Source organism: Anser brachyrhynchus (assembly GCF_964034855.1).
Source record: "Anser brachyrhynchus genome assembly, chromosome: 3".
Taxonomy (NCBI): Eukaryota; Metazoa; Chordata; class Aves; order Anseriformes; family Anatidae; genus Anser; species Anser brachyrhynchus.
Window position 1 is genome coordinate 57,205,636 of NC_137696.1, and position 24,606 is coordinate 57,230,241.

At 42.2% G+C, this 24,606-nt stretch overlaps 2 protein-coding genes and 1 long non-coding RNA gene across 10 annotated transcripts in view; 1 reads left to right on the plus strand and 2 right to left on the minus strand.

Annotated features, from left to right (window-relative positions):
* IYD (iodotyrosine deiodinase) overlaps positions 1–7,023 on the plus strand; it is a 64,462-nt gene extending 57,439 nt beyond the window's left edge. For 6 of the 7 annotated variants that reach the window (XM_080588024.1, XM_080588023.1, XM_080588021.1 and 3 more), the window contains 3 exons: positions 62–221; positions 2,105–2,261; positions 4,292–4,914. In XM_080588024.1, coding sequence (XP_080444150.1) covers positions 62–221; positions 2,105–2,261; positions 4,292–4,474 — 500 coding nt within the window. In that variant the 3' untranslated portion in view covers positions 4,475–4,914. Of the gene's footprint in view, positions 1–61; positions 222–2,104; positions 2,262–4,291 lie in introns of all 7 variants that reach the window. The other variant, XM_080588025.1, reaches the window with a different exon arrangement.
* Positions 1–24,606, minus strand: part of LOC308193377 (uncharacterized protein) — a 76,804-nt gene that overhangs the window by 29,998 nt on the left and 22,200 nt on the right. The window lies entirely within an intron of this gene.
* LOC308193384 lies at positions 6,378–17,066 on the minus strand. The gene is made up of 2 exons (XR_013949590.1): positions 9,190–17,066; positions 6,378–9,081 (listed from the first exon to the last, which is right to left on the minus strand). It is a non-coding gene; the product is annotated as an uncharacterized lncRNA (long non-coding RNA).

Genomic DNA, 24,606 nt, shown 5'->3' on the forward strand with positions numbered 1-24,606 from the left:
CACCGCACACCCTCACTCATCACCGTGCCAAGTGTTTTTTCATCATTGTTCTTGTACCAAGGTACTTCACCCAGTGGAGCGCACACTGAGCCCTGGACCTTTGTGGTGGTGCAGGATCCAGATGTAAAACATAGGATTCGGGAGATAGTAGAAGAAGAAGAAGAAATAAACTACAAAAAAAGGATGGGAGACAAATGGGTTAATGACCTGAAGAGACTAAGGTATGAAAAAATCAAGTGGCTAAGGGGTTTGAAATTGTGTTTTGGTCTAGAAAAGAATGTATTGAGAGGTTTTGATCATGCTTGTCTTTTTGAATTTCTTCCACATATTTTCAGGAAGAGGAAAAACCTCTGAAAACATTCAGCTCAGTTTAAAAAGAATCTTATTTTAAAAATCTTCTTTCAAGTCTGTGCTCCTTAAACTCTCCCCAGTTTTCTGGTGCTGCTTAGGAGGGCAGCTGTAAATATTTCCCACTTCCTGATTACAGAAAAAGAAGGAAGATGAGATCAGAGACTGTCCCAGCTGGTGAGTTGCCAGGGTCCCTATATTGTGGTCCTTTCGCTAATTCACATCTGGGAAGAAGAAACTCCTGTCTGAGGAAAGTTGGAGCTCCCACCCAGAAGGAGCTAACATTTTTTTTACTGTCTTTGTCTTAATTCTGGCTACCTTGCTCTATGGGTCAGGTGAAATGCAGCACCTGACAGATACACACAGATTACAAAACATAACAAAACAAAAAAAAACAAAACTCACACCACCTGTGTGCTTCAATTTTACCAGAGAAAGAATGAAATATGTGATTCAATATTCACCTCGCCCATCCATGTTGTATGGATTTGTCTTGATTCTCAAGATGGTGGGAATCTTACTGAAAGCACTACAGTCTAGGAAACTGAAGTGATGAAAGAGGCGCGTCTTGATTTCTCCTCGTATCCTTTTCTTCCTCTTTCCCTCCCACTTTTAAGATATTTCTAAGACTTATGATTGCAAAGAAAAATGTAAAAATATTGGTAAAGTCTTGGTGTCTGATCTGTAAAATTGCCTCCAGTAAAAAGTGATTACATATTCTCCATTTTGAGACTTTTCCAAGCATTTGGAACCATCTTTTTTTTTTTTTTTTAATATATATATAGCCTTTATTTCCAGAACTTTTGTCCTATTTCTTTCCTGTTGATTGTCAAACAATGAAACTCCCAAAGTTATTAAGAGTTTTGCAGCTGACTGTGGTAGCCCCAAGGCTAGATCCTATGCAAGTGTTGAATTATGCAGTATTTAATTTTTTGAAATGCCCTGCAAAGACTGCCTGACTTGCTTAGCTAAACACATTTGGAAGACATCTAGTAAGTCTTGGCTTGTCATATAAAGCATATGCACAACCTTTATAGAGTTAATTTACCCTATTTGTTTCATAATGTTATTATTTTTCAGGTGGTTTTGTGCTATGTAAACATATGCTATGCAAACTACTAAAATAAATTATTTTTTGTATTTTGAGTGAGAGCAGTACAAAAGAAACCTTTTTTTAAATTTAAATCTGACATCATTATTGTATATATTCTCACAGTAGAAAATTGGGAACAAAATAAATTCTAACAGGGCTGAAATATCCAAAAATAGAATAGCAATTTTTGCTGTGAGAACATATTCAGGTTTAGACATTAGACCAAGTAGTTTTGATATTTTCTGCCAGTAGTTTTCCCTGCAGTTACAAAAAAAAAGAAAAATGGCACTGATGGTAACAGGTAGAGCTGCAGGTTTGCAAAATTTCAGGAATTAAATCATCTCAAGGACAAATGCTCATGACGCCAGTTCAGAGATAAGAGGTCAAGACCTACCTCCTACTTTTATGCAATTCTACTCTTCAGAGGGAGCACATCAATTCCTCAGCGGAATGTGTTAAACCTCAGAACTCTATTCAAGCTTTTTGCAGAAATGTTTCTATTTAAGCTGATAATACTTATTCCCCATACAGAATATGTTTTAAATTTTAGCCTACTGCTATAATTGTCATGTAACTTTACTGCAACATTGCAAACGGTAAATGTGACTTACAGTAAAGTGAAAGGGTTGCAAAATAAATGTCTTTAACATTTTTCTTTTGCAGAACAAATTGGATCAAAGAGTACTTGGACACTGCTCCCTATCTGATCCTCATTTTCAAGCAGGTATATGGGAGGCTTCCAAATGGCAAAAAGAAGACCCACTACTACAATGAAATCAGTGTTTCTATTGCCTGTGGCATCTTGCTTGCTGCTCTGCAGGTACGTTGACAGCACTGGCACGCTGGGCTGGGAGTCAGTATACTGGTCTGGATTACGTACCAAAACTACTCTGCCCAAATGAGGAGGAAACCCATTTTAGATTTTAACATTATGAGTTCTTTGGATTGCTCCAATTCCTGGCAGTGTCTTAATTTTGAGGTTAAAAGTTATTCTGCATAGGTCCACGTCTGTGGTGACTCCTATCCTCAGTACTGCTTCTCAAGAGGAAAAATGTGATGCAGCTTACTTCCAGAGTTGTCACTGTTCTCCTGCCACAGTGTCAGTAGCTGCAGTTTGTGCTTTATGTTAGCAGGGACAGCAAGGGTCTGCAGGTTACCAAAGCATGGCTGTACAGTGCTGCACTAACACCATCTTTTCAGTAACCCCTAAAAAATGGCTTGAGTCCAAATCATTGTAGTTCGCAATACTGGAAAAATATCAGGGACATATTTTACAGAACAGGCTGTACTATTTCAATCAGGCTTTTGGAGGCATTTCTGAAAATGAACTGATTTCTAAAGCTCAGCATGCTTGATACCAACCAATTGGATTTTCTCAGTGGTTTCTCAGTGTTCCTCTCTGCTCGATGTATCTGATGCACTCACACAAGTGCTTAACTAGTGAAGTTATTCTGATTGTTAGCCTGGCCTGTCAGCAGGGTAACAGCAAGCTGCCACCTCTTTTATTAGGCCAATTCCCTACCAGGAACTGCCGTTTCTCCTGCATTCTGTTCTGAGTGACATTTCCCTGCCTGCACTGCTGTTCCTTAGGAAGTTCTTCAGGATGGGAAATCTGAGAGGTGGGCAGTGCAGATGCACATCCCTGGGGTACGGCTGTTCTGCAGCTGCACAGGGGACTTGAGAGCTGAGAGCAAAGAGGATGCACAAGGAATAGGGCAGAACCAGCACTGTGTCACTAGTACCTTAATCAGAAGAAGCAGGAGAGACAAGGCCCCATTTTCCCCCCAGCCGGCCCACCATCAGGTGAGACTTCTGAGGCTCCCTACCAACTGTTAGGCTCCTTAGTGCTGTCTCTTTCCCAGCTCTTAGAAGCTAATTGACAACATTAAAGGATACAGTGCCATGGACTCATAACGTTCAGCACCACCACTACCAGCTCTTCTCTTCAGAAGATCATAGATGTTAACATGAGAGGCACATTGCCTGAATAAATCTCCCTGGCTGCTTTTTATGTCTCGAAGACTCCCCAGATGCTTTCATTACATACAGGAAGAGACTGAAATCCACAGGCACAACGCTCAGGAAGCACCTCAGCTGCACGGTCGTATTTTGGATAGTGTCAGCTCTTTCCTTTTTGTCAGATCATTTAGCTTTTAGCTTTTACCTAAGAGCATTTAGTGTGTTTTTGTGTGTGTGTGTGTGTGTGTGTGTGTGTGTGAGAGAGAGAGAGAGAGAGAGAGATTTTGTCTGAAGGGAAGGAATGATGCATAGACTTATTCTGGGGTTCTGATATAAGCCAGGACATTGGCCATGGTGAGAGATATCAACAGGCTCCTGGATGAATTCTGGGGCACGGCCTGTGCTCCCTGTTCCTGTGAGGTACTACACTTGAGCAGGAACAAATGTTCACAAAGAGATCTTCCTGCCAACTATATGAGGGCAAGAACCAAAACATCTCTCTGTGTGAGCCAGATGATCCCCATGGGATGACACTCTGGTGATATCCCCACAACTGCTTCCCAGCTTCTTGTAGCCACGGGCCCACCATCATGCTGCACGCTCCAGGCAGGCTCCCGCTGTACAACACACAGATATGTCAGACAGAACAGGGCTATTTCCATTAGCCCATGCTATTGCTGCAGTGGAGAAATGCTGTACGCAAAACAGGCATCTTTCGTGGTACTGTTGAGGCAATTAGTAAATCAGTTGTTCTAAAGCCTGCAGAAGAGCGTAATGAAACCAGTATTTCTGGGCTAGGCGATAAGAGAAATGTGCAGAGGCCTCACAGGAGTAATGGATGCAGACAGCCTCCCTCACAGCCTCATTCCCTTCCTGTCGGTCTCACTGCAGAACGCAGGCCTCTACACCGTGACCACCACTCCCCTCAACTGCGGCCCCCACCTCCGGGCGCTGCTCCGGCGCCCAGCGAACGAGAAGCTGCTCTTGCTGCTCCCCGTGGGCTATCTGAAGAGAGATGCCACCGTGCCTGTGCTGACCCGAAAGCCACTGGAAGACATCATGGTGGTCGTGTGAGCCCAGTGCCACGAAGAACGAGCACACCCTATTGCCAGATAGTAAGCAGCAGCCCGCTGACCTGGTTGCTGCTTTTCCTGTGTATCGATGCCCAGCTTTCATGCTCGTATGTCACTGCTGCTCTGGCTGTTTAGACCTGCATGTCTTTTAGTGCTAATAATCAGGGTGACTGCTTCTACTAATAGCAGCAAGCAGTCAAGAACCGTGTGCTTGACAGGTGCTATATTATCAGTGAACCTAGCCAGTTCTTCCAGTGGATACATACAGTAGCATTTAAATGACCTTCATCACTTGATTTTTCTTATGGATCGTAGGGACAAATCTTTCCTTGAACTGGAATGTGTCTTCTCCTTATGTTTTTGTCATTACCATTATACAGCTATTTTTACTTCAGAATTTTAATGGAGGTTGTATTTAAAGGTATAAAGAGGTATAATCAACTCGGTTGTCTTGCTATTGATCAGTGTGTACTATTTGAATGTTACTTCCACTTTACTGTGTTAGGTTTTGTGTAGGAGGAAGATATTTTTCCCATATACAGTAGTGTTTTCCCTACTTGATTGAGTTTAAAAGCCTTGTCTATACCAGACAGCAGTTTCTTAAACTACTGCTAGTACAAGCGCCTTCAGCTGTGTGAGATCTAGCATGAACAAGGCATCCAAATGATTTCCTTGTTGCCATTTATTTATACCTGTGGCAGGCACAGTTAGATCCCAGGGCAGCTCTCAGCCATGCCCTCTGTATTTGCTGCTTCCACTGGGAGAGGCCGAGAACCCTCTGATTATCCTTTTTGTATCCGAAACTATACTCATGTAACACTCTGAAATTTAAACTGCTTTACAGACTCTAATGCATGAGGGGTGCTCCATGTCATATTATATCAGGCATATTTTTGTCTATTTTAAGGTAATTTCTCACAAAAACAACGCTCCTTACTAAAAGCCTTGTCCGTGGGCAAGGTTTGAACTGGCGCCGCTCAGAGTTACTGCACTGGAGGAATTTGCGTTGCTGATGCCTGTGTTGGCAGAGCCCTCTCGTGGGCTCCAGGCTTCTGCTGGCTATGTCTGTGTAGCCAGTTCTGTACCTACAACCCTCTTTTGTGAACAGCGTGGGATAAAAACGCTGGAAGAGAGTAGTCCTTTCCTGAAGCTGTTACACACGTTCACTCCCTGTTACACATACCTTCAGGCAAATCCAGCTAGATTAGCTTCAGCCTTCCTTGTGGATTGCTCCAGTTAACTCACTTCACTTTATCTGAAATCATTTAACGTGATCTGTCGTCAGCTAAGCAAGTAGAGGTGATATTTTGCAGAAGTACCTTTTTTTTGTGTGTGTGTGTGGTGTCAATGTCTCTGTCACCCAATGAGAAAAAAAAAAAAATTCTCTTTGGCAGATCATTTTGCTGGCAAGCATTGATATGCGTTCATCCATTTTAACAGTGCCATTTCCTCATTCTCTTCCATGTTCTCGATAGCATAATAATGGCAGGAACATTTTCTGATGCAGACCTAGCCTGAAATGAGCTTTTATAACTACAGTAAAATCAAAGAGAAGTTGTGTATCTACAGATTTGCTGCACTTCAGCCTAAATTCAATTGATTTCAACAAAACTAGAATCTGAAATGAGTCCTGTAGAAGAAGGCCTCGCTGGGCTTAAAAGCTCGTCAAGGACACAGCAGCAGCACCAGTGAGAGAGCAGTGACCTGAACAGATAGTTGTAAGTGAAGGCTGATTGACTGCAGATCCCCAGGTATCAGGAGCACAACTTGCAGTTGGTATAAAAGTTTCCTTCTGTACAGACATTGCTCTGCCAAGCTCAGGCCCCATCATAAAGCAGTTTACATCTGCCGTAAGTATATATCAGCTTTTTTTTTTCTTCTTTTTTTTTTTTTTTTTTATATTTCAGTGCACCTATTGGTAGTGGACTGCTTCTGCCTGGCCTCAATCTGCAAAATAAACCGTTTATTCCACAACAGCACTCAGAGATGCTTTATCAAATGAATTCAGTTTAAAGCAGCATGAGTTTGTGTATCTAAGTCTATTTCTTACATATATAATGCTATTTTAGTATGGCTTTTTAATTAAGAAATGAAGAATCAAACCATATTAAAATACACCCCAAATTGCCACCATAACAAATATTGATATATACCAATATATCTATTTATTAATGGTGTTTTTCTTTTTCCCCATGTGTTGATTCTAGAAACTAATATACACATAGTAGCTGAAAAAAACAAACTCACACATCTATTGCATATGAAAGATTCTTGCCAGCAAAGCATTTCTGGTATCACAATATACATGTATAAAATATGCATTTTTTCATAATACCTATTCAAATGCAAATATCCCAGTAGCATTACAACTGCTGATGATACTGCAAAGTCTCTTCCAAATTATGTTAGTGCTGCTGTTGTGACAAGCCTCCTTGGAACTACCAATATTCTCTAATAAGTGTGCTGTCTTTAGTTAAAACACAAATGAAATAAGAAGAAATTTTGCCTTTCCATGCAGAATGTTATTAAATAAAATTAAGGTTATCATTTAAATTGTTTTACACTTAACTAAGAATTTTTTCATTTGTTTGGATGAGCAAAAAAAGCAATTTTTTTTTTTCCAGGAAGAGAACATTCTGGGAGGAATCAGTTGAGATTTAATTTTTACATTCCTCCCCTTGTTAAGTTTTAAACCCAGATTAAAAGATACGAGAGGATTAGCAAAACAGGATGGAATTTTAGCATCTATTCTCACAATATTCTCTGGACTTGGTATACGTGTCTCTTTTAGAAAATGATGTGAACAGAACTCAGATGAGAACAGAGCCCTTTAGAAAACTTAGCTCAAAATACTGGTTTTATAGAATCACAGAATAACTGAAGTTGGAAGGGACTTCTGGAGTTCATCCTATCCAAACCTCTGCTCAAAGCAGGCCTACGCTCAAGGTCTTGTTCAGTCAAATCCTGAACATCTCTAAGGATGGAGAGTCCACGGCCTCTTTGGGCAACCTGTAAGTATTTGTTTACTTCCATGGTTAAAAATAAATAAATTAATAATAATAAAGAAGTCCTACTATCTAATGGGTATTTGCTATATTTCAGCTTGTGTCCATTGCCACTTGGTCTATTGCTGAGCACTTGCAGGAGAAGTCTGGCTTTGGCTTCTCTGCGTCTTCCAGTAAGGCAGCAATCAGACAGCAATCAGGTCTCCTCTGAGCCTTGTCTTCTCTAGACAACAAACACAGCCCTGGCCAGCTTGGTGGGCTTGCTCTAGCACGTCACTATCTTTCTTGTTCTGAACAGGCTAAAATTGGACACAGTACGCCAGATTTGGTGTCAAAAGTGTCAAGTAGAGAAGAAGGATCATTTCCCTGGATCTGCATGCTCTGCTTTTACTAATGCGGCCCAGGATGTGGTTGACCTTTGCTGCAAGGGCACACTGCTGACACACTCAGCTCGTTGTCCACCATGTACCCTGGGGTTCTTTTCTGAAGAGCTGCTCCACAGACAGCTGGCCCAGCCTGTACTGTGACACCGGGCTCTTCTATCCCAGATGCAGGATGTGTATTTACTATTGATGAAATCCATGGGGATCCTATCAGCCTGTTTTTGCAGAGTGTTCAGCTCCTTCTGAATAGCATCCCTGCTCTCCCAAACCTGCGAAGGGTGCGCTCTGCCCTGTCATCTTTTGCCCTTGCTTTTCTTCAGGTTATGGTAACCCTACCCAAAAAAGAGCTTACAAGCTGAGTAAGCAGCATTTTGTTGGGGCAGGGGGTGTTCCTCTCTGGGAAAGGGGGAGGATGGAGCAAAGCATGGCCAGGGAGGGAGGACAGCTGTGCTCAGCAGCCCTTTGCCTTGAAGGCAGTGAGGGTGAAGTTACAGCATTCACAAGCTCAAGTGCAGGTCATTGGGGTTCCTTCTAGTTGGCTTGAGGAGGGAAGAACCAAGGAGGGTGGGAGAGACATCACCATGGAGAACCAGGTGCCTGTGCATGGCTTTCTATATCTGTGAGAGGACTGCTGGTAGCAGTGATAGTGTTCACAGATTCTGAGTGCCTGAGGGATGCTCAGAAAGGCATCACAATTGTTTCACAAGAAGGAAACTCCAGGGTGAGACAGGAAGAAGAGTTGTCCAAAACCAGGCTGTGCCTGAGCCTCCCTTTGGTGAGAGGGCAGTGTTGGCAGCCTTTTTGAGCTAAGTGACCTCCCCACCCTGCTGGGGGGAATATATGGCTCAGCTTGTACTCTTGTGAGAGCAGATCTTTCTTCCTTAAACTGTGTGGACAAATCTGTATGCATTCAAGGACCCTGGTTGTCTGAAGTTTGCTGAACAAGTGGGCTTGAAATCAGGTGTTTGCGGTAGGTGGTGGATTGTATCACAACCCACATGATTAAAGGAATGGGTGTCACCTGTTGCTGGAGCTTGGAATCACAGAGAACTGCCTGTTTCCTCTTGCAGCATGGATGGCTATAGTGCCATTGGTTTCAGTTTGCCCTTGGATACTGAGCTATAAGCTATTGCCTGTCACAGGAGCAGCAGCATCCCTGCCTACTCCGTTGTCTTCCTTTTGTGCCAGGTGAGCTAGAATCCAACAGATAGCTGATCCTGCTAGAAAAAAAATGTTTTGTTTAAATTAATCTCACTGATTCAGAGTGCGAGCTCTGAGGACTCTGCTATGCTGGTATATGCCCATTTCTTCTGTAGCTTAGAACTCACCTATGTGATCAAGATTTTAACAAGCTAGCTGAGCTGTAGTAACCATCTAAGTGCACTGCTCTTAGCTTTTAAGGCTAAGTGGTGTTATCTTGCACCTGATGGAGATGACTGTGCCCAAGAACATCTGCTGGGTTTCAGCGGCTGCATGGGGTTGTATTAAGCTGGAGATAATCAGCTGTGTATCTGAGCACTTCTTACTATGTGAATTTATGCTAATACAATAAAAGCAAAGCAAGTTCTGGGTGTAAGTCGCCCAGAAAGTGAAGTCTTAACTTGGTGCTGTGTATCCCAGATGAACAGAGGCATGCAAGCTGTAGCCTCAGACTGTGGTTTTGCTCGTAGCCACAGCACTGCAGAGACCTTTAAACAAGTAGATGTGCAGTCAGCATCTAATTGATTTATTTCTCTAGTTGCTACATAGATCTCGTGGACTCTTGAAAAATGAGTCTTGAGGAGAGTGTTCAGCTCCCACTCCAAGGCAAGATCCTTAGTTCCTGAATGCTAGGTACTGATAGAACATGCATCCACAGCACTAATCCATTGCTCTGAGCAAAGCACTTGGAAGAAATAAAGCATAAAAGCTAATTCTGACAGCACATACAAATGCTGGGAATGTTTTTTTCCAGAAGGGCTCAGCCTTGGTTTCATGCAGCTGTTGCTGATCAGACAGACCTCCATAGACATCATTAGGAAGAGATTGGCTGCTGTATTACTTTTGGAGATTTCCACCCACCTGAGCTTACTCATCCACTCGGCTTTTGCAGAAGAGGCATTGCAATCATGACTCATAACTCTCAAGGCATTTCATTATTTCTTTGGTTAATATGACCTATATAAGACATCCAAGAGAGCTGTAACCTGTTGAGTGTTTGCCTCATATGGATGGATCTCCCCTATGTCTGTGGAGTGTAAGTGATAAGGAGAACACTTAATGGTATGAAAGCTGGAGCTGGCCAACATGTTATTTCAAATTTAATACTGAAGAGAGTCATTGGAGCTCAAATCAGCAATGGAACAAGTTACCAGCTAAAAATTGTATCCTGTGATGGTGTGGGTGAAATCACTGTTAACCTTGGCTACAAAACTGGAGCTGCATTGAAATTCTGGTAGAAATGCAGACAACAAAAGTAGTCCAAGACCCAGGTAGCACAGTCTAAGACATGGGAAAACAATACTGATCAGCAAGATATGTGATGACCATAATCTTAAGCATCAGTTACCCAGTCCTTTGACACATAGCAGTCGATGAGGAAGTGTTTGAGGCATTTATCAGAAGAGAGCTATGAGTTACTTGGAGTTATTTATGAGAGGCTGCCCTGAGCCCTCTCCTACCTGGTGGTAAGATCTTGTCACAAAGATCACTAGTGACTTGGCTTGAAAGGGAGAGACTGGAGTCACACAGTTTTTCCTGGAACATTACTATATTGGTGAAGTTGTCCAGAGGAACAGCTCTTGCAAATATCAGGTTCAAAGTATGTGTATTGAGAGTAGGGTAGACAAAAACACAGCTATGGAGAACCGCAAAAGTCATAATACAGGTGGGATTTAAATCTGGAGCAGATCTCAGGATCTACTTTAACAGACTGACTTCTTTTCTGTTGGATATGCAGTGGGGACAGTGTTCTGTAAATTACTTGCTGCGTTTTAATGAAACTTTTTTATCATTGTTTTATTGTGCAAATGGTCCAAACATCACAAGGCTTTTAGTGTTTTCATACAATTCATTTAATTTGATCATGCGATAGCAATGATTCATGCACCTTGCAGAAGGCTGTCACAACCAATTCTCTGTGGGACCAAGGCAAAGGTACCAGTCTTTGGTAAAGAGAAATATGTTTCCCACGAGCTTACTGTAAACCACATGTACACAAAAGTAGTATTGTAAGGTGGAAGGGGTAATAAAAACTATTGGCATTGCCTTCCAGGGACAAATAGGTACGAGATGTGATGTAAGTCTCTTGCAGCAACTATTCTTGGTGATGTGAGGTAATCACAGTCAGTTGTTCTGACTTCTGTTTTTGTTTAAGCAGCATGCTCAATGTTCATCTGAGCCACTTCCCTCACATGGTGACCTAAAAGAATAGCTTTGGATAGACATAACTATAAATCAGTAGCCAGAGAAAAAAGGGAAAAAAATCCATTTTGTTAAACTTGCAAGAACCTGTGAGAATGCTTCCTCTGCAGTGGACTGAGAGGTCTTGCTGGAATCTCAAGGTCTAGCAAAAGTTGACCGTGCACAGTACCTGCTCACATGAAGTTAATGAGGGCCAACTGGCCTAAAGGCACAAGGCTTTATGTGGGGGAGAGGAATTTGGGGTAAGGGGTGCAAAAAGTTTTAGCACGGGTATTTTCAGCATCGTAGTGTTAATTAGTAATATTCTGTACTGGTGTGGTCAGCCCTTTTTCAATCTGAAGGTCTTAGGCCACTTTCCATAATAGTTTAACCTCTGTGCCCCAGTATACTTGTTCTTCAGGTTTTACACCTGAAGAAAAAAGAAACACAGGGAGACAAGTGGAAACTAGTAGGCAATGCAGAAATATCCACATAAAGGGGTGAAAGAGCTGAGCAGAAAAAGAGCTTTCCCACACTGTCATAGTGGTGAGGGTTCTGGCCATTCTGTTTGCTCCTGTTGAAGAGTTGGGATGTGTTAAATTTAGAGCAGACATAATTTATGGAGATTATGGGGCTACTGAAAAATCTGTGTGACTCCTGAGATAGTGTGAAAGGGTACTATTGAGTGAAGACTTAGCTGCTGTCAAGTAGGACAGTTATGGCACCACACCTGTTTGGTACAGTGCCTTTTATTTCTCAGAGTGCTTTATAGGCTTAGTATGGTACTGTGCCTTATTCTCTAATCTTGGTTGTAATTTCTTTTGGATGGAAAATGGAGACAAGGCATGTATTGGGAGAAGAATCATTTTAAATCCAGTGAAGTATAAGTACTGGTCAAAACAAAAAGGTGGTATAGTCTATAAGCAGAGTATTGAACAGTTATATGTGGCTTTATAAATTTAAGTACTAAGTAATCAAGTATTTTGCATAGTTCTCTAAAATATAATAAGGTAGAAGATTCTCAGCTTTTTAGAGTGTATTGTCAATTAACTTTGGTAGTAACTGATTCTGCAAAAGGAAAGAAAAGCAAACTTCAAAAGGAAGCATTGAAATATTTATAAATGCACTATCTCTTCAGAAATCAAAAGCCACTGGAGATACTGACTCATTTTCATTAACTGCGTTTTTTGAGAAAGCATGAAAAGAATTGTGATTATTTCCTTTTACTGCTTTGGAGACCAAAGCTACATATGCAAGTGTAATAACTTGAAAGAGATTTAGGATCTGTTTCATGCTGAACTGTATTTCAGCCTACCCTTGAAATGAGAAATTATATTTCCAAGCTGTCTGCTATGTTAGGAAGTCAGGCCTACAGCTGATCATCTGTATGTAGGATTCTAGACTGCATTTCAGCTTATGGGTACGCTATGAGTTGAATGGGGCTTGGTAGCTCATTTCTGTAGCTCATTGTGATCCGAGAGACAAACCTGATGCACAAACCTCAAACAAGCTGTGTCTTGAACATCTTGTTTTGCTACAATAGCTACAATTTCTTTTCCCTTCCACCTGGTACACCTTGAGTGCCTTCATGTTGAATGAACAGCGGCAAAGTAACGGCTGCTTCTTGTTTATCCATTTTCTGGTGTGATCTACCTCAACCTCTTCTCTGCCCTTCATTTCACATCCATTTTATACTATATTTTTGATGTAGGTACTTTCTGAGCTTTGTGCATTTTGTTCCTTTCCTTTTCTCTATGTCAGTACAGCACCTGGACTCCATTCACGTACATAACAAAAAGCAATTTTTATTTCAAAGTTTGTCTTCCTCTCTACTGAATTTGCTATATCATTTGCTTATAATTAGACAATGAAACACAGAGTAGAAGTATGAATGAAGTAATAAACAAAGGTTACAGCAAGCTGCTGTTAACTGTTGTCTATTTTAACCGCCAGCAGGATATTTGGGAGATTCTAAATACCTCCTTTCCTGCAAATAGAATAGAGTGCATCTCTCTATGGTATTACTCTCCAGTTTCATTTAGTAAGTTGTTGATGAACAAATTGCAAAGTTCAAGAATGTAATTATTTGGAATTAGGAGTGAATTTCTTTAGCACATAATTGATATTCTGTGGATCATTTGATTAGCAGCTGAAAACAGTTTGTAGTTGATGCTGTAATTAGCTAGTGCAGTGCTCACTCCAAATGACTGCAGTGTTATAAATTTGTGCTGTTTGGTAGAACCAATTACTCATCCAGAATACAGAGTCAATGCAGCTTGACTTCCAACCAACTTATGCTGAACATAAGACAGACTTTATAACCGAACATGTAACTCGAGGCACTCTTTCACTGAGCATTCTTGAGACAGGAGACTACACGATCACCTGCAGGAATCAAACATGGAAAACTCTCAAACATGCTTGTATCAAAAATTGAATTCACTTCGTATGAATTGTGACTGCGCTAACGTTACATGTCTGTGGGTTCCCACTTCACAGTTTCACATCTCACTGGAGATTCAGGGCAGAGTGATTGGTCGTTGTGTGAAAAAGAGCATGGAGAGCAGCCATGAGGGGTGGAAGACTCTTTGAATGACTAATACCTGTGATATGTCCTTGCAGAGCATGAAAGTCCTTCTGGATCAGAGCCCATGTATGTTCACTTGCATAGTTGTGCAGATTTGTCTGACTAGAGGGACACATGTTTCCTTCTGTCTCTTTTACATAGGAAAGGGAGGAAAAAAGTTTTTAAATGTATTATTTAGCTTCTCAGAGAAAGTCTAGTCCTTTGGAATAAGATTTACTTTGTTTTTATGTAGATACAGTAATCTTTTTTATCTCCATCTGCTTCTGCTTGTCAATAAAATACATGTTCTTTACTACCATTTCCTGGTGGCCGCTAGATGGCATAGGAAGACTATGTACGAACAGAAGACTTGCTTTCTTGGGAGTGAGTTGGTCAATAAGTCTGCTTACTGCTGTTACCTTTTACCATAATGTTACCCAAGTCACAGATCTAAGAATATCTGAGGATAAAACCTAGAGTTTTGTATGTGATCCAAAAGGGATTGCACTAAAAGCACAGAATACTGTATGTGCACAAAAAACTTAACTGCACTGTAAATGCAAAGGGTGAGACTTGCCTCATTCAGGCCCTTGTAGGTGGGGTTTTGCCTCCTTATATATGGGACCCAGCTTTATCTAGTCACAGTCGTATATTACCATATGCCTATATAGTGATATAGGTACAGAAAATTTCATGTTAGTCATCCACCAGACTGTCATGTTCAGCAGGTGTCTTTAAAAAATAAAACAGTCCCTATTTTCCAGCCATTTCCTTTCATTGAGTTCATTCACCATTTATTTCCCTTCCTCTCCCATGTGTCTTCATGCTCAGGTTCAGAGCACTGCAAGCCGAGCCAGCAAGCAGCTAAGTCATGGCATGCTGTCACTTTTCTCCCAAGAAGCAGATCCAGCTCCAGTTGACTCAAAGGCTCTTACTTGCTAATGTGAACCACAAGGCATGGCTTGTCCTCTGGGTAAAACACACAGGTGCCCTGTGTTTAATTTCTGCAGTTTGCTTGAAAGAAGGTAACCACAAAGGAGTTTCTTTCTCTTCAGACATTGATATGAGTGAATTATGTAACATTGGACTGAGAGGAGTTGTGGAGAAAAAGCTTTCCCCAACTTTCCCCCAGCTTCCCCCAACTTGTATCCTGCAAATCTTCACCTACTCTCTACTCAAGTGAAGGGCTTTTGGAATGAGCCGTGGTTGAAAACTAAACTCCATTTCCATAAGCAGTGTAAGAATTAAGCTTGGAGCTTTAAACAAATAGGGAAGTAAGTATAAGTCACCTTATAACGTAGGCTGTGGTGGCATTAGAAGCCTAATGGGAGCACAGAAGGGCAAAAAAGCCTGGGGTGGAAGTACAGATTTGAAGGCAAGGCATGTCTGTAACGCTGTGTTCAGGCTAGCTCTACTGCTGTGTTACAACAAAGGAATTGCTTTACTGGGGGAGGTAGGCTTGGGTTTGCCTTCAGGTGCAGAGGAGTTACTTGGTTGCCCAAGTAGCAAGTCAGATGCCAACATAAAATGAAGACACATCTGGTGCATTACCCTTAGTGAAGATTCAGCCAGGTAGCTAAGGCAGGGGATACTGGAACTCCTGGCCTTATAAATCAGACAAATCACTCAGTATCTTTTTCTCTGAAGGGGAAAAACTACTAGAGCAGCCTGAGGTAATCTTGATCAGATAATATCAAATTTGCTGCCTCCATCAGTTTTCCAGTCTTCATATTCATATTATCAGTGATTGAACCTTATCTGTATTTGATCATTAATCATGAAAGTATTCTTCCCATAATAGTCATGGATGCTGAAAGAATACTGGGAAAACAGGAGACTGAGAAAGAATAGATAAACAACGCAGAAATGTTTTAACCCTGGGCAGACTGACAGCAGTGAACTCTGTGCACTTGGGGAAGGAAAGAATGAAGGTTCAAACTTCAACTCCTCTTGGCTGCTGCTTTCAGCCTTTCATTGTCTCCTGAGGACTATGTCAGATATCTACTTAAAAATAGAAAGCCTTCTGAGGCAGGGTTTTCTCTCTGTATTCTGTGTTCCTGTTCTCACGAGGAAGAAAACAACTTCTTACAAAGGCCAGGCACTGGGTGAAAGACATTTTTTTTTAAGTGGGATTCACTTAATGAAAGGTTGCTTACCACAGTGTTTGCATGATGCTTAGAAAAATGACTGATTTTTTTTTTTCCCCATTAATGTGGTTAATTCGTACTTCCTTACTGTGTAACTGTCTACACTGCATTGCACACATGTCACTGGAGGCAGTACAGAGCAGTTGATGGAAAAGTTGTAGACTTACATGAAATGTAAAACATCTTTCATTTTTATCTTGAAAGATTCACTAAAGGGAAAGCAGAAGCAGAGAGAGCACTGAGAAATAGGTGAGGAAAAGGTTTTATGAACCCATGGCACATATGGGAATAAGCAGTTACTGTTTTGCAGCTCTGTATTACTGAAGCGAAACAGTTTACAGCAATCTTACCAGGTATTCCTTTGCATTTTTGTAAATCACACTCATTACAAAATTACCAGCTCTATGGCCCCATGACAGAAGCTCCCCTTGAATATCTTTGTCTGGAATTTGTCAGTTTCCAGAAATCCTTGAACACATTGGGATCAGAGGGGCTCAGATTTGTTAGCAGAAGTTAGCAGCTGTGCAGTGAGGCTCCCAGGGCCGTTTGGTCAGTGAGGAGAGTGCCCTTGCAGGGCAGGATCCCAGAGGCAGCATCTGCAGTGCTCCTGGCAAAGCTTCCCCTGCGCTCTCCACGTCCCTGACTGCACCTGGAGCTTGGGACAAGCCTGCCTTGGCTAGCATGGCTGTGCCTGAAGTGGTTAAAACAAAGGAGGAGGAATCATAGCAATGCTGAGGAATGCAGGGCTGACCACTGCCTCACCCAGACTAGCACGTGGCTCTTAGTGAGCTTTCTTATGTTCGGTATCAGGCAGCCTATCAAAGCTGGTGGTGATGCAAGGCAGAAAGAACTAGTTCTGCCACCTGAAGAAAGAAAAGTTTGGCTGAAGGAGGAAATAAAGCACCGATCCCACAGTCTTAAGGCAAAACTCCCATGAAAGGCTGAAGAGTTGAGTATTTTTAGCAGGGGAGAGCCTAGGGGAAGGGCTTGTCAAGTAGATTAAACCATTGTTAGAAGCAGACCAGAATTCTCCTGCAGCACTTTCCTTTCCATCACACCTGCATCCTGATGTGAAATAAGATGTTGGGGGGGGAAGGAGGGAGGGGGGGATGTGGGGAGGAATGTGGAGGAGGGGAAAGCTGAACTTGGAGAGCTGAAGTACTAGCAGCCAGCGATGCAGTTGCTCTTTCCTGTCGTTGCTTCTCCTATTAGCTTTTCTTAGGCCGACTTCTTTCTGTTAATCCCCAGGGTAGTCTCTGAGAGCTGTTTATCATCCTGAGGCAAAACATTTCAGCCTCCTCTCGCCACCCTTGCTTCCTGCACTCAGTGGTGTTGATATGTCTAAGTGTCCAGAAGAGCCTGAGGACAGAGTGGGAGGATGTTTTCTCTCTTTCTCTCTCCCTCTCTCTGCCTCTGCTCTCTATGCCCATTTCTCTATTTCTCTTGCTTAGTCTGGGGAGAACTGTTTTATTTACCCTTATTTTCTGCCAGGCTTCCAGGCTCTGGAAAGCAGTGCTGTCATGCTGCAGCAAATAAGATGCTGCACAGCTGTTGGGGATTCAACTCTTCTGGGCCAGGTGCTGTCTAACCTTACCTTTTGGAGCACATGTTTAAACATTGTTCAAAGCAGTCTGGTCACTGTGGGATGGTATGGGTGGGTTGGGCAGGATAGGATATTCAAGGCTGCCCTTTGCCAGCTAGTTGTTACTAATTTCCTGGCTGTGCTGCATGGCTTATCTCCCAGACGGAAAGAAGGAAGAGGCTGAGAGAGCATGTTTGCCCCAGAGAGGAGGTATTTGGGAGGGCAGCTGGAGCTTAAGCTGGCCAGGCCTGGCAACTTGCAGGTGTTGTGGTAACAGAAGCTGGCTCTTTTTAACTGGAGCAAGAGTGGGAATGAGAAGGGCCTGCACAGACAGAAAAGATCCTCAGAGACTGGGAATTATGGTCTGACCCTGTCTGAGTCTCTCTTCAGCTCTTCTGTTCAATCGTTCAGGTCACAGCCCCTCACAGCAGACTCTGGTGATGCATTAGTCCTTGGGCCATGCCCTGTTTTTTGACCTTGTAGGTGCACTAGCATAGGACATTTCAGTCTAGAAGCTGAGGCTTGTACATAAAACAGCACTATATATTTGCTAAGAACTAAACTTTGGAGAGGAGGACTGAAGAAAGATGAAAACAAATAAACCATGTAGAGACCTGTCTTCTTTATAACCCTACCTGCTAAAAAATGGAGGCCATTGGGACTCTGAACTGTGAGCGGAGGGAAGGTGGGACTGAAGTCTGTCTCCCTTAGCAGTCTGATTCCTTTAGGAACTGTTCCTTTAAAGCTAATCAAATGGTCTGTCCTCCATAAGTTTATTCTGCTTTTTACTTAGTAGATTAGCCTGACTTGTACAAGCCTCTTCTACAATTGCATGAAAATGTTACTTGCCTTGTCCTAGAGTGTTCCCCGACCTGGTTTGTCATCACAGAGCAGAGCTCAGGCCCCTCTGAAGGTTCCCAAAGTTCCTAAGTGTGAAAACGTCCTCCTGAAGTGGTAGCCAAATGCCTGAGCTGTATGAAAATTAACTGTGCTCTTTCCTGCCTGGTGCAGGCAGGCTGCTTTTCAGTTTAACTCTGTTTTTATAGAGTAAATTGCCTTTCAGTAATCAAACAACCCTTTAAAAGATTATACATAAAATTACAGGCATCTCCAAATCCATCACAGATGTCCTTGGGGTTTCATATGCCTAAGGGAAAGACTTGGTTTTTAAAGACGGAAAAAGCAGGAGAGATTAAAGGAAAAAGACTAGTTGCTTTCACAGAAATATGGGAATTATCAGACTGAGTCAGATTTAGACTGTGTAGACCGGGGGCTCTAATTACCACAGTTTGCACCCACTGGCACAGCGCATGCTTTCAGTCATGTAGACGGCTCATGTCTGAAAAGCTGAGCTGTCTCCTTGCGGAGCTGGGCGCCCTATAAGCAGCACTGCAGCCTAATTACTCTGGCTGCACGCGTGTTCCTCCTGGGAAGGAGTCCACACATTGACGTCTGCTATCAGCCCGGCTCAAAGGAGGAGCAGGGGCAGAGGAGCTGTTGCATTTCTCTGGAACAGCTGCAGGTTGGGATCGGTGCCAGAAGTGGGGGAGGAGATCTTCGGCAGGCCCGAAGAGATCAAGGCGGATCCCTCCAGGTCTGGGGCTTCGAGAGACCAGCGCCGTGTGTGGGCAGGAGTCAGGACGCTGTGTGGGAAATATCTGCAGTTTCAGTAGGAAGGGAGTTCCCTCCTGGATCTTCACGCAAGCTGCTTGCCAGTTTGCTTCATGCAAACCGCATGCCAGGCCTTATCGCCGATCTAGGCCAGTGCGTGGGATGGGCTGCAGAGCTGCAGCCTCCAGCCCTTTGCAGCCTCCTTGGCACTGGATACCTGTAGCCACCGGACTCAAAGGTGCCCTGCTCTCGGCACAGAGGGCCTCAGAGCTGAAACCAGCGGGGGGCTGTCCGACTGCCTCCTTGGCAGCGTGAGGAAGCATGGTATGGGAAATTCATGCTCAGGGCGGAGAACTTGGCTAGCCTGTGTAACACAGCGTCCAGTTCTTGGCCTTGCAGTGCTTGCTGCTCATGGGGTACGAGCCTGAGGGTGTTCCAATGGAGAAGATAAATATAGGGTTTAGTAATATTGCCAGAATTTTTCCTCAGCTGGCTGCTTAATGTGAAGTGGTGAGCATAAAGGCCACGTATTGTTTCTACCTTTTGGTATTGGATACCAGAAGGGCGCTTTGCAAGTCCACGGACACGCCTGTGCTTCCTGTGACTTCATTTGGAAGTATCCAACCACACCTGGAGGGAGCTGTAAAGTGCAAGTTGGGATGACAGCATCTTTTGTAAATACAAAAGGATTTCCTGGGATTATGTTTGAATGCCTGGACCTCTTGAGGAGGGGGAAAAATGTATTTGGTCTCTGACAAAGCCATGAGAAGGTTTTCTGCATTATGTAATTTATAAGGCCACTGGCAATAGTCCAGCCAGCAACCTGCTTCAAAGTGAATGACTTCAGAGCGTCCATGTAGTTCTGCTGAATAAACCCAAATGGCATGGGATACAAGTACATTAAAATCCTAGCCACAGTCTAAAATATTTCTGTCATTCTTTTCTGTAGGCGTTAAAGTAGTACAAAACAGTTCTCTGCGTGTTACGTCTCGGAATGTGCCATAGGATTACTTTGTGACCAATATAAGCGATTTTTCAGTGACTCAGCTTTCTGGTATATTCTCCATAAAGCTTTCTTCCCTTTTTTGTGTTTAAAATTTGTTCTGACTCTGAACAGGGCAGAAGAAATACATCCTAACGAACAGTGTAATGAACATGAAGCTACTTTGGCTTGGGCAAACCAATTCATTTTCATGAATCTCATTGTTATTGGAATATATTCAACAATTAGTACACGTCTCCTTTGAAGGGAAATGCTTGTTTCAAAATTAAAGCCATATTTTGTAAGCATGATGCTTAGCTTTTGCTAAGTGGCAGTGGATCAGGTAAACTATGCAATGTGTTGTGCTAACCCTATTTGGTGGTGTGCATAAGCTCTTTTACATACAATTAAAGTGGAATAGCTGCAGATTATGTGTGTAGCTTTAAAATAAACTTTGCTAAACAGTCAACAAGGCAGCATTTACCCGGACTGTTAGTGAGGTGCAAGCAGGAAAGGACATGCTGTTTTTGAATTTGCCTGCTATAGTAGAAATAGTACTTGTGGTATTTATCCACAGTTGTGCTACTGATCCAATCACTGAAGCAACTCACTAACATTTTCAATAATTGGGGCCAATGCATATTATTTCTGTAACTCTGAGAAGGGGTTTTAGGAAAAATGTTTTAAAGAATAAATCTCACTTGCAGTAGTGATTGTGGTTTCATGCATTGCAGCATAGCTGCTGGTACTACTCTGAAGTCTGTGTTAGTAGGGATTGGGACCTAGGAGCCAGTCAGTATGTGTAGCATTCCTGTAATATCATTAGGAATCTATCATCATTAGCATATACACTGTCCAGGACTAGGCGAGGCAGTCAGTTTTGATTGCATGAAGTTATTCCACTTCTAAAGTGGGTGGACTGAAGTGTTCCAAGGATGGGGTTCAAGTGGTTCTTTGTTTTAAACAGCCTTCAGATTTCAGCAAACATCAGAGAATTTGGGGGTAGCAGACAGTTCCTTTCCTGTCTGAGCTCTATCTTTTCTGGCATAGGATGCTAGAGATATAATATTATTTTCCAGTGTAGTGGAAGGAAGTATATATTGGTCAAGATTAATATTGGCAGGAGATAACATTTGCTTGAGAATGAAGGTGGATTGTTCTAACACAATGTACTATAACTGAAATCATTCCCATGCAGTTTCTTCTTTGGGTCCAGGCTGTAAAGGGAAACCAGAAACTGGTGTTTCAGATTTGTGTATTCAGTTTCAAGGTGATGAATACTACACATATCAGCAAGAATTCACATTTCATATTGTGTGGCATATTTCTGAATTTTGAATAACGTCTGTGGCTTTTTTGTTTTCTTTCTCACTCTGGAGACTTACTGTAATATGCTCTTAATACCAATGTTCAATATACTCGTCTCAGCTTACTTGGTTTCGCTATGCTATTCACCACCTATTTCTAGTTTAAAAATTATGTATTCTTAGAATCTGTGTGAGGGTACTTGAAGCTCATTGTTGCAGACTGAGCTGAAAGAAAGGAAAATTAGCTTCTTCTGAGGACTGTGCTAGCAGCCTCCATTGAACATCATCTTCCTGCAGTAAGGATCAAAGGATGTGACAGCATAAGGAATAAAGAAATGGGTTCAGAAGAAAACTGAATGAGGTGGAGTTTGCTAGAGGCTCAGTGATGTTGAGACCTCCTTCCTCTGTATCTTACATGTTTCTTCAGAGTGCCTCACACTGATAAAGGCACATGATAGAGAGGTGATAAAAGGCCTTTGCTTCTTTATCTAGATGTTCTCTGAAAGGCAGTTTTCTTCCTTGCACATATCCTATTTATACGTACTGGATTAATCAATGTCAGTCCTGCCGTAAGGGGTTATGGCCTTCCTCACTGTAGATTTAAACTTGCCTTGGACGTGGGTGCCTGATATCGTAGAGTACTCTGAATCTGAAATACATCTGTGATGTGCAGAAGTTGGCACCTGAATGTGGCCGCTTCCTGAAAACATGCCCATTAGTGCTCTGTCCTGGGAATCGGGCCGCTGGCGGGCTCCCCATGTGCCCGAGGTGCGCTCCTGGAGGTCGGGAGGCAGCAGAACAGGCGCCGTGCAGGGCACCGAGAGGCTGGCTGGAGTCCCTGCTTTCACTCCCGGCTGATCTCACTGCAGAGAAAAGGACTGTCTGTCTCCACGCAGGTAAGATGATTGCCACTCAATCCTGCCTTCCTGGCACGAGTCCATGGAAGCCAGCTTCTCTTTCAGCCTGTGCAAGTAATAATTCTGCTCGTTTGCTTTGCCAACCTATCCTGGCAGAAGGGAAGCAGAAAGGGAGCAAAATAGGCTAGAGAAAGTAGTGGAAAGTGACGACAACTGAGTGCTCAGTTTTAAGGTGAATTTTAATAAAGCTTAGTGGCTTTCCTAGCACTTAAGAGCAGCGTTTGCCAATATTTTATATTTTTCATAATTGGTTTGCAGCCTGCATGGCTGCTGTGTCTCTTTTATGTACTTCTCATCTGAAAATACCTCCTTTGAGGAAAGCAGTGTATGAATGTAGGTTCCTATAACGAATAGCCCTATTAGCAAAAGAAACCTTCTATGTTTTTGTCCCCCTTTCCTCCATGTTTTTCAAGTGTAATTTTGTTTTTAATCTCCCATCTGTTGCCCATTTACCTTTTCCACTATCTTTCCTAATGTGTCATTTTTACTTAATGCGACACCATTTGGATCAGGTGATTCAAATATGTACTTCCCCGGTTGAATAACCATCATGAGACAGGAAAGTCTACCTTCTGACTAGTGACGGCTTATTTCCTACTTTGCCTTTTTCAGACGTTTTGGCTGGAGTGGGTTTAAATCCAGTTATTAATGGAGAGAAAGGGGAGGAATTATGCAGTTCCACCAAGGTAAATTTTTACTCAGTTTTTGTCTGCTGACTTCTACGAATGTTAGAATACACACTGAGAAGACAGAAACCTAGCATATTTAGTCATATTTAGAAGTTTTCTTTTAGATCCGTATGTCATTATTATAGTACACATTAATGGACTGCAGTTCTTTTTTTTTTTTTTTTTAACCAAGACTTAGCATTTGCAGCCATGTTTTACTTTCACTTTCTTTACATTAACTGCTCAGAGATGTTTCACGGATGTATAAAAGCACTCACTTGTGCTCTCACAGAGAGCACTCATGAACAAGTTTGTACACAAAGAGGACTTCTGGCGTTTCATCACTATGACATCTGAGATTACAGGGCTAGTGGAGTTAGTGTACCAGCTTTTTCTCCAGCTGCTGCTACTCAGGATTAGGCAATGAAGGTCTACCTACTAATGCTTGGGATTCTGACAGGATATAAAGCAAGACCAGGCTCTGGAGCATGATGCCTTGTAACTTCGAACAATATCCAGAGGACAAGCTCAATGTATGTGCTTGATGTGTAGTACTGGACCTTACAAACCTTTGTGTTGATGTGGCTGTGAGAGGTAAACCTCTCATTTCCATTTTACTCTTTTCTATCAACTGTGATGTTACTTTAAACTCACCAGCTGCAGGGACATACTTAAGTTTGTTTTCTTTCAATGTTTCCTGCATAACACCAGCAATGCTTTCTGTGTGTTCTAGAATATCTTTTCTGTCTGATTTCATTTCCTTTTTGTAGGGATTACCGTTCGGTACAAATGGCTATAATTTAAGAGCTCACACTACCAATTTGAGTTTTCTATTAAGTGAAGGCTAAGGAAAAAAAAGAGACCACGAATCTGTGGGCAGACACATCTGCAACATTTTAAACAGTGTTGATGTTGACTGTAAGAAAGGCATATGTAAGCAAACAGAAAGCGTAAGCAAAGCCTATTTAGTTTCTAATTCCATCAAAACAGTAACTCCAGGGATACAGTATTGATTAGTTCCCAGTGAATTATTTCTGAAAACAACTAGCTTTTGTGTGAGTTCATTTAATATTAGTTGCTCAAATACATCACCAGGAAAAAGCACTTTGTGAAGCTGCTTAAAATAATTGTTAAGTTTGGCATGATTGCCTAGTGTAAGCAGCAGAATGGTGTCAGGATGGCTTTCCACTAGGTACATGAGTTCTCAGAATGAAGAAGCTGGGAGACTTCTTTTCTCAAATAGTTTTCCCTCTATACAAAGCCGGGCAAGGCTCAGCCTTTGCACTTCAGCCACATAACCCCTTGTGTGTGGATCACACTGGCTTCCACATATTATTAAGATCTTGTCTATTGGTTTCTGACTGCATAATTACTTGTAATGGTGATTATTAATAAAGTTAACAGCCATAAGGAGCTTGATTGGTTTCATGTCCCCATAACTCTGCAATGTTGGCAGTTAAAAAAATTTATTCGTGTAGTTGCCAGCTAAGTAAAGTTGTTACTGCATCAGCACAATGAAACAAATATTGAATGTGTTCAATTTTCATGGCATCTTGTTTTCTGTGGTGACATTTGAGGGATTTA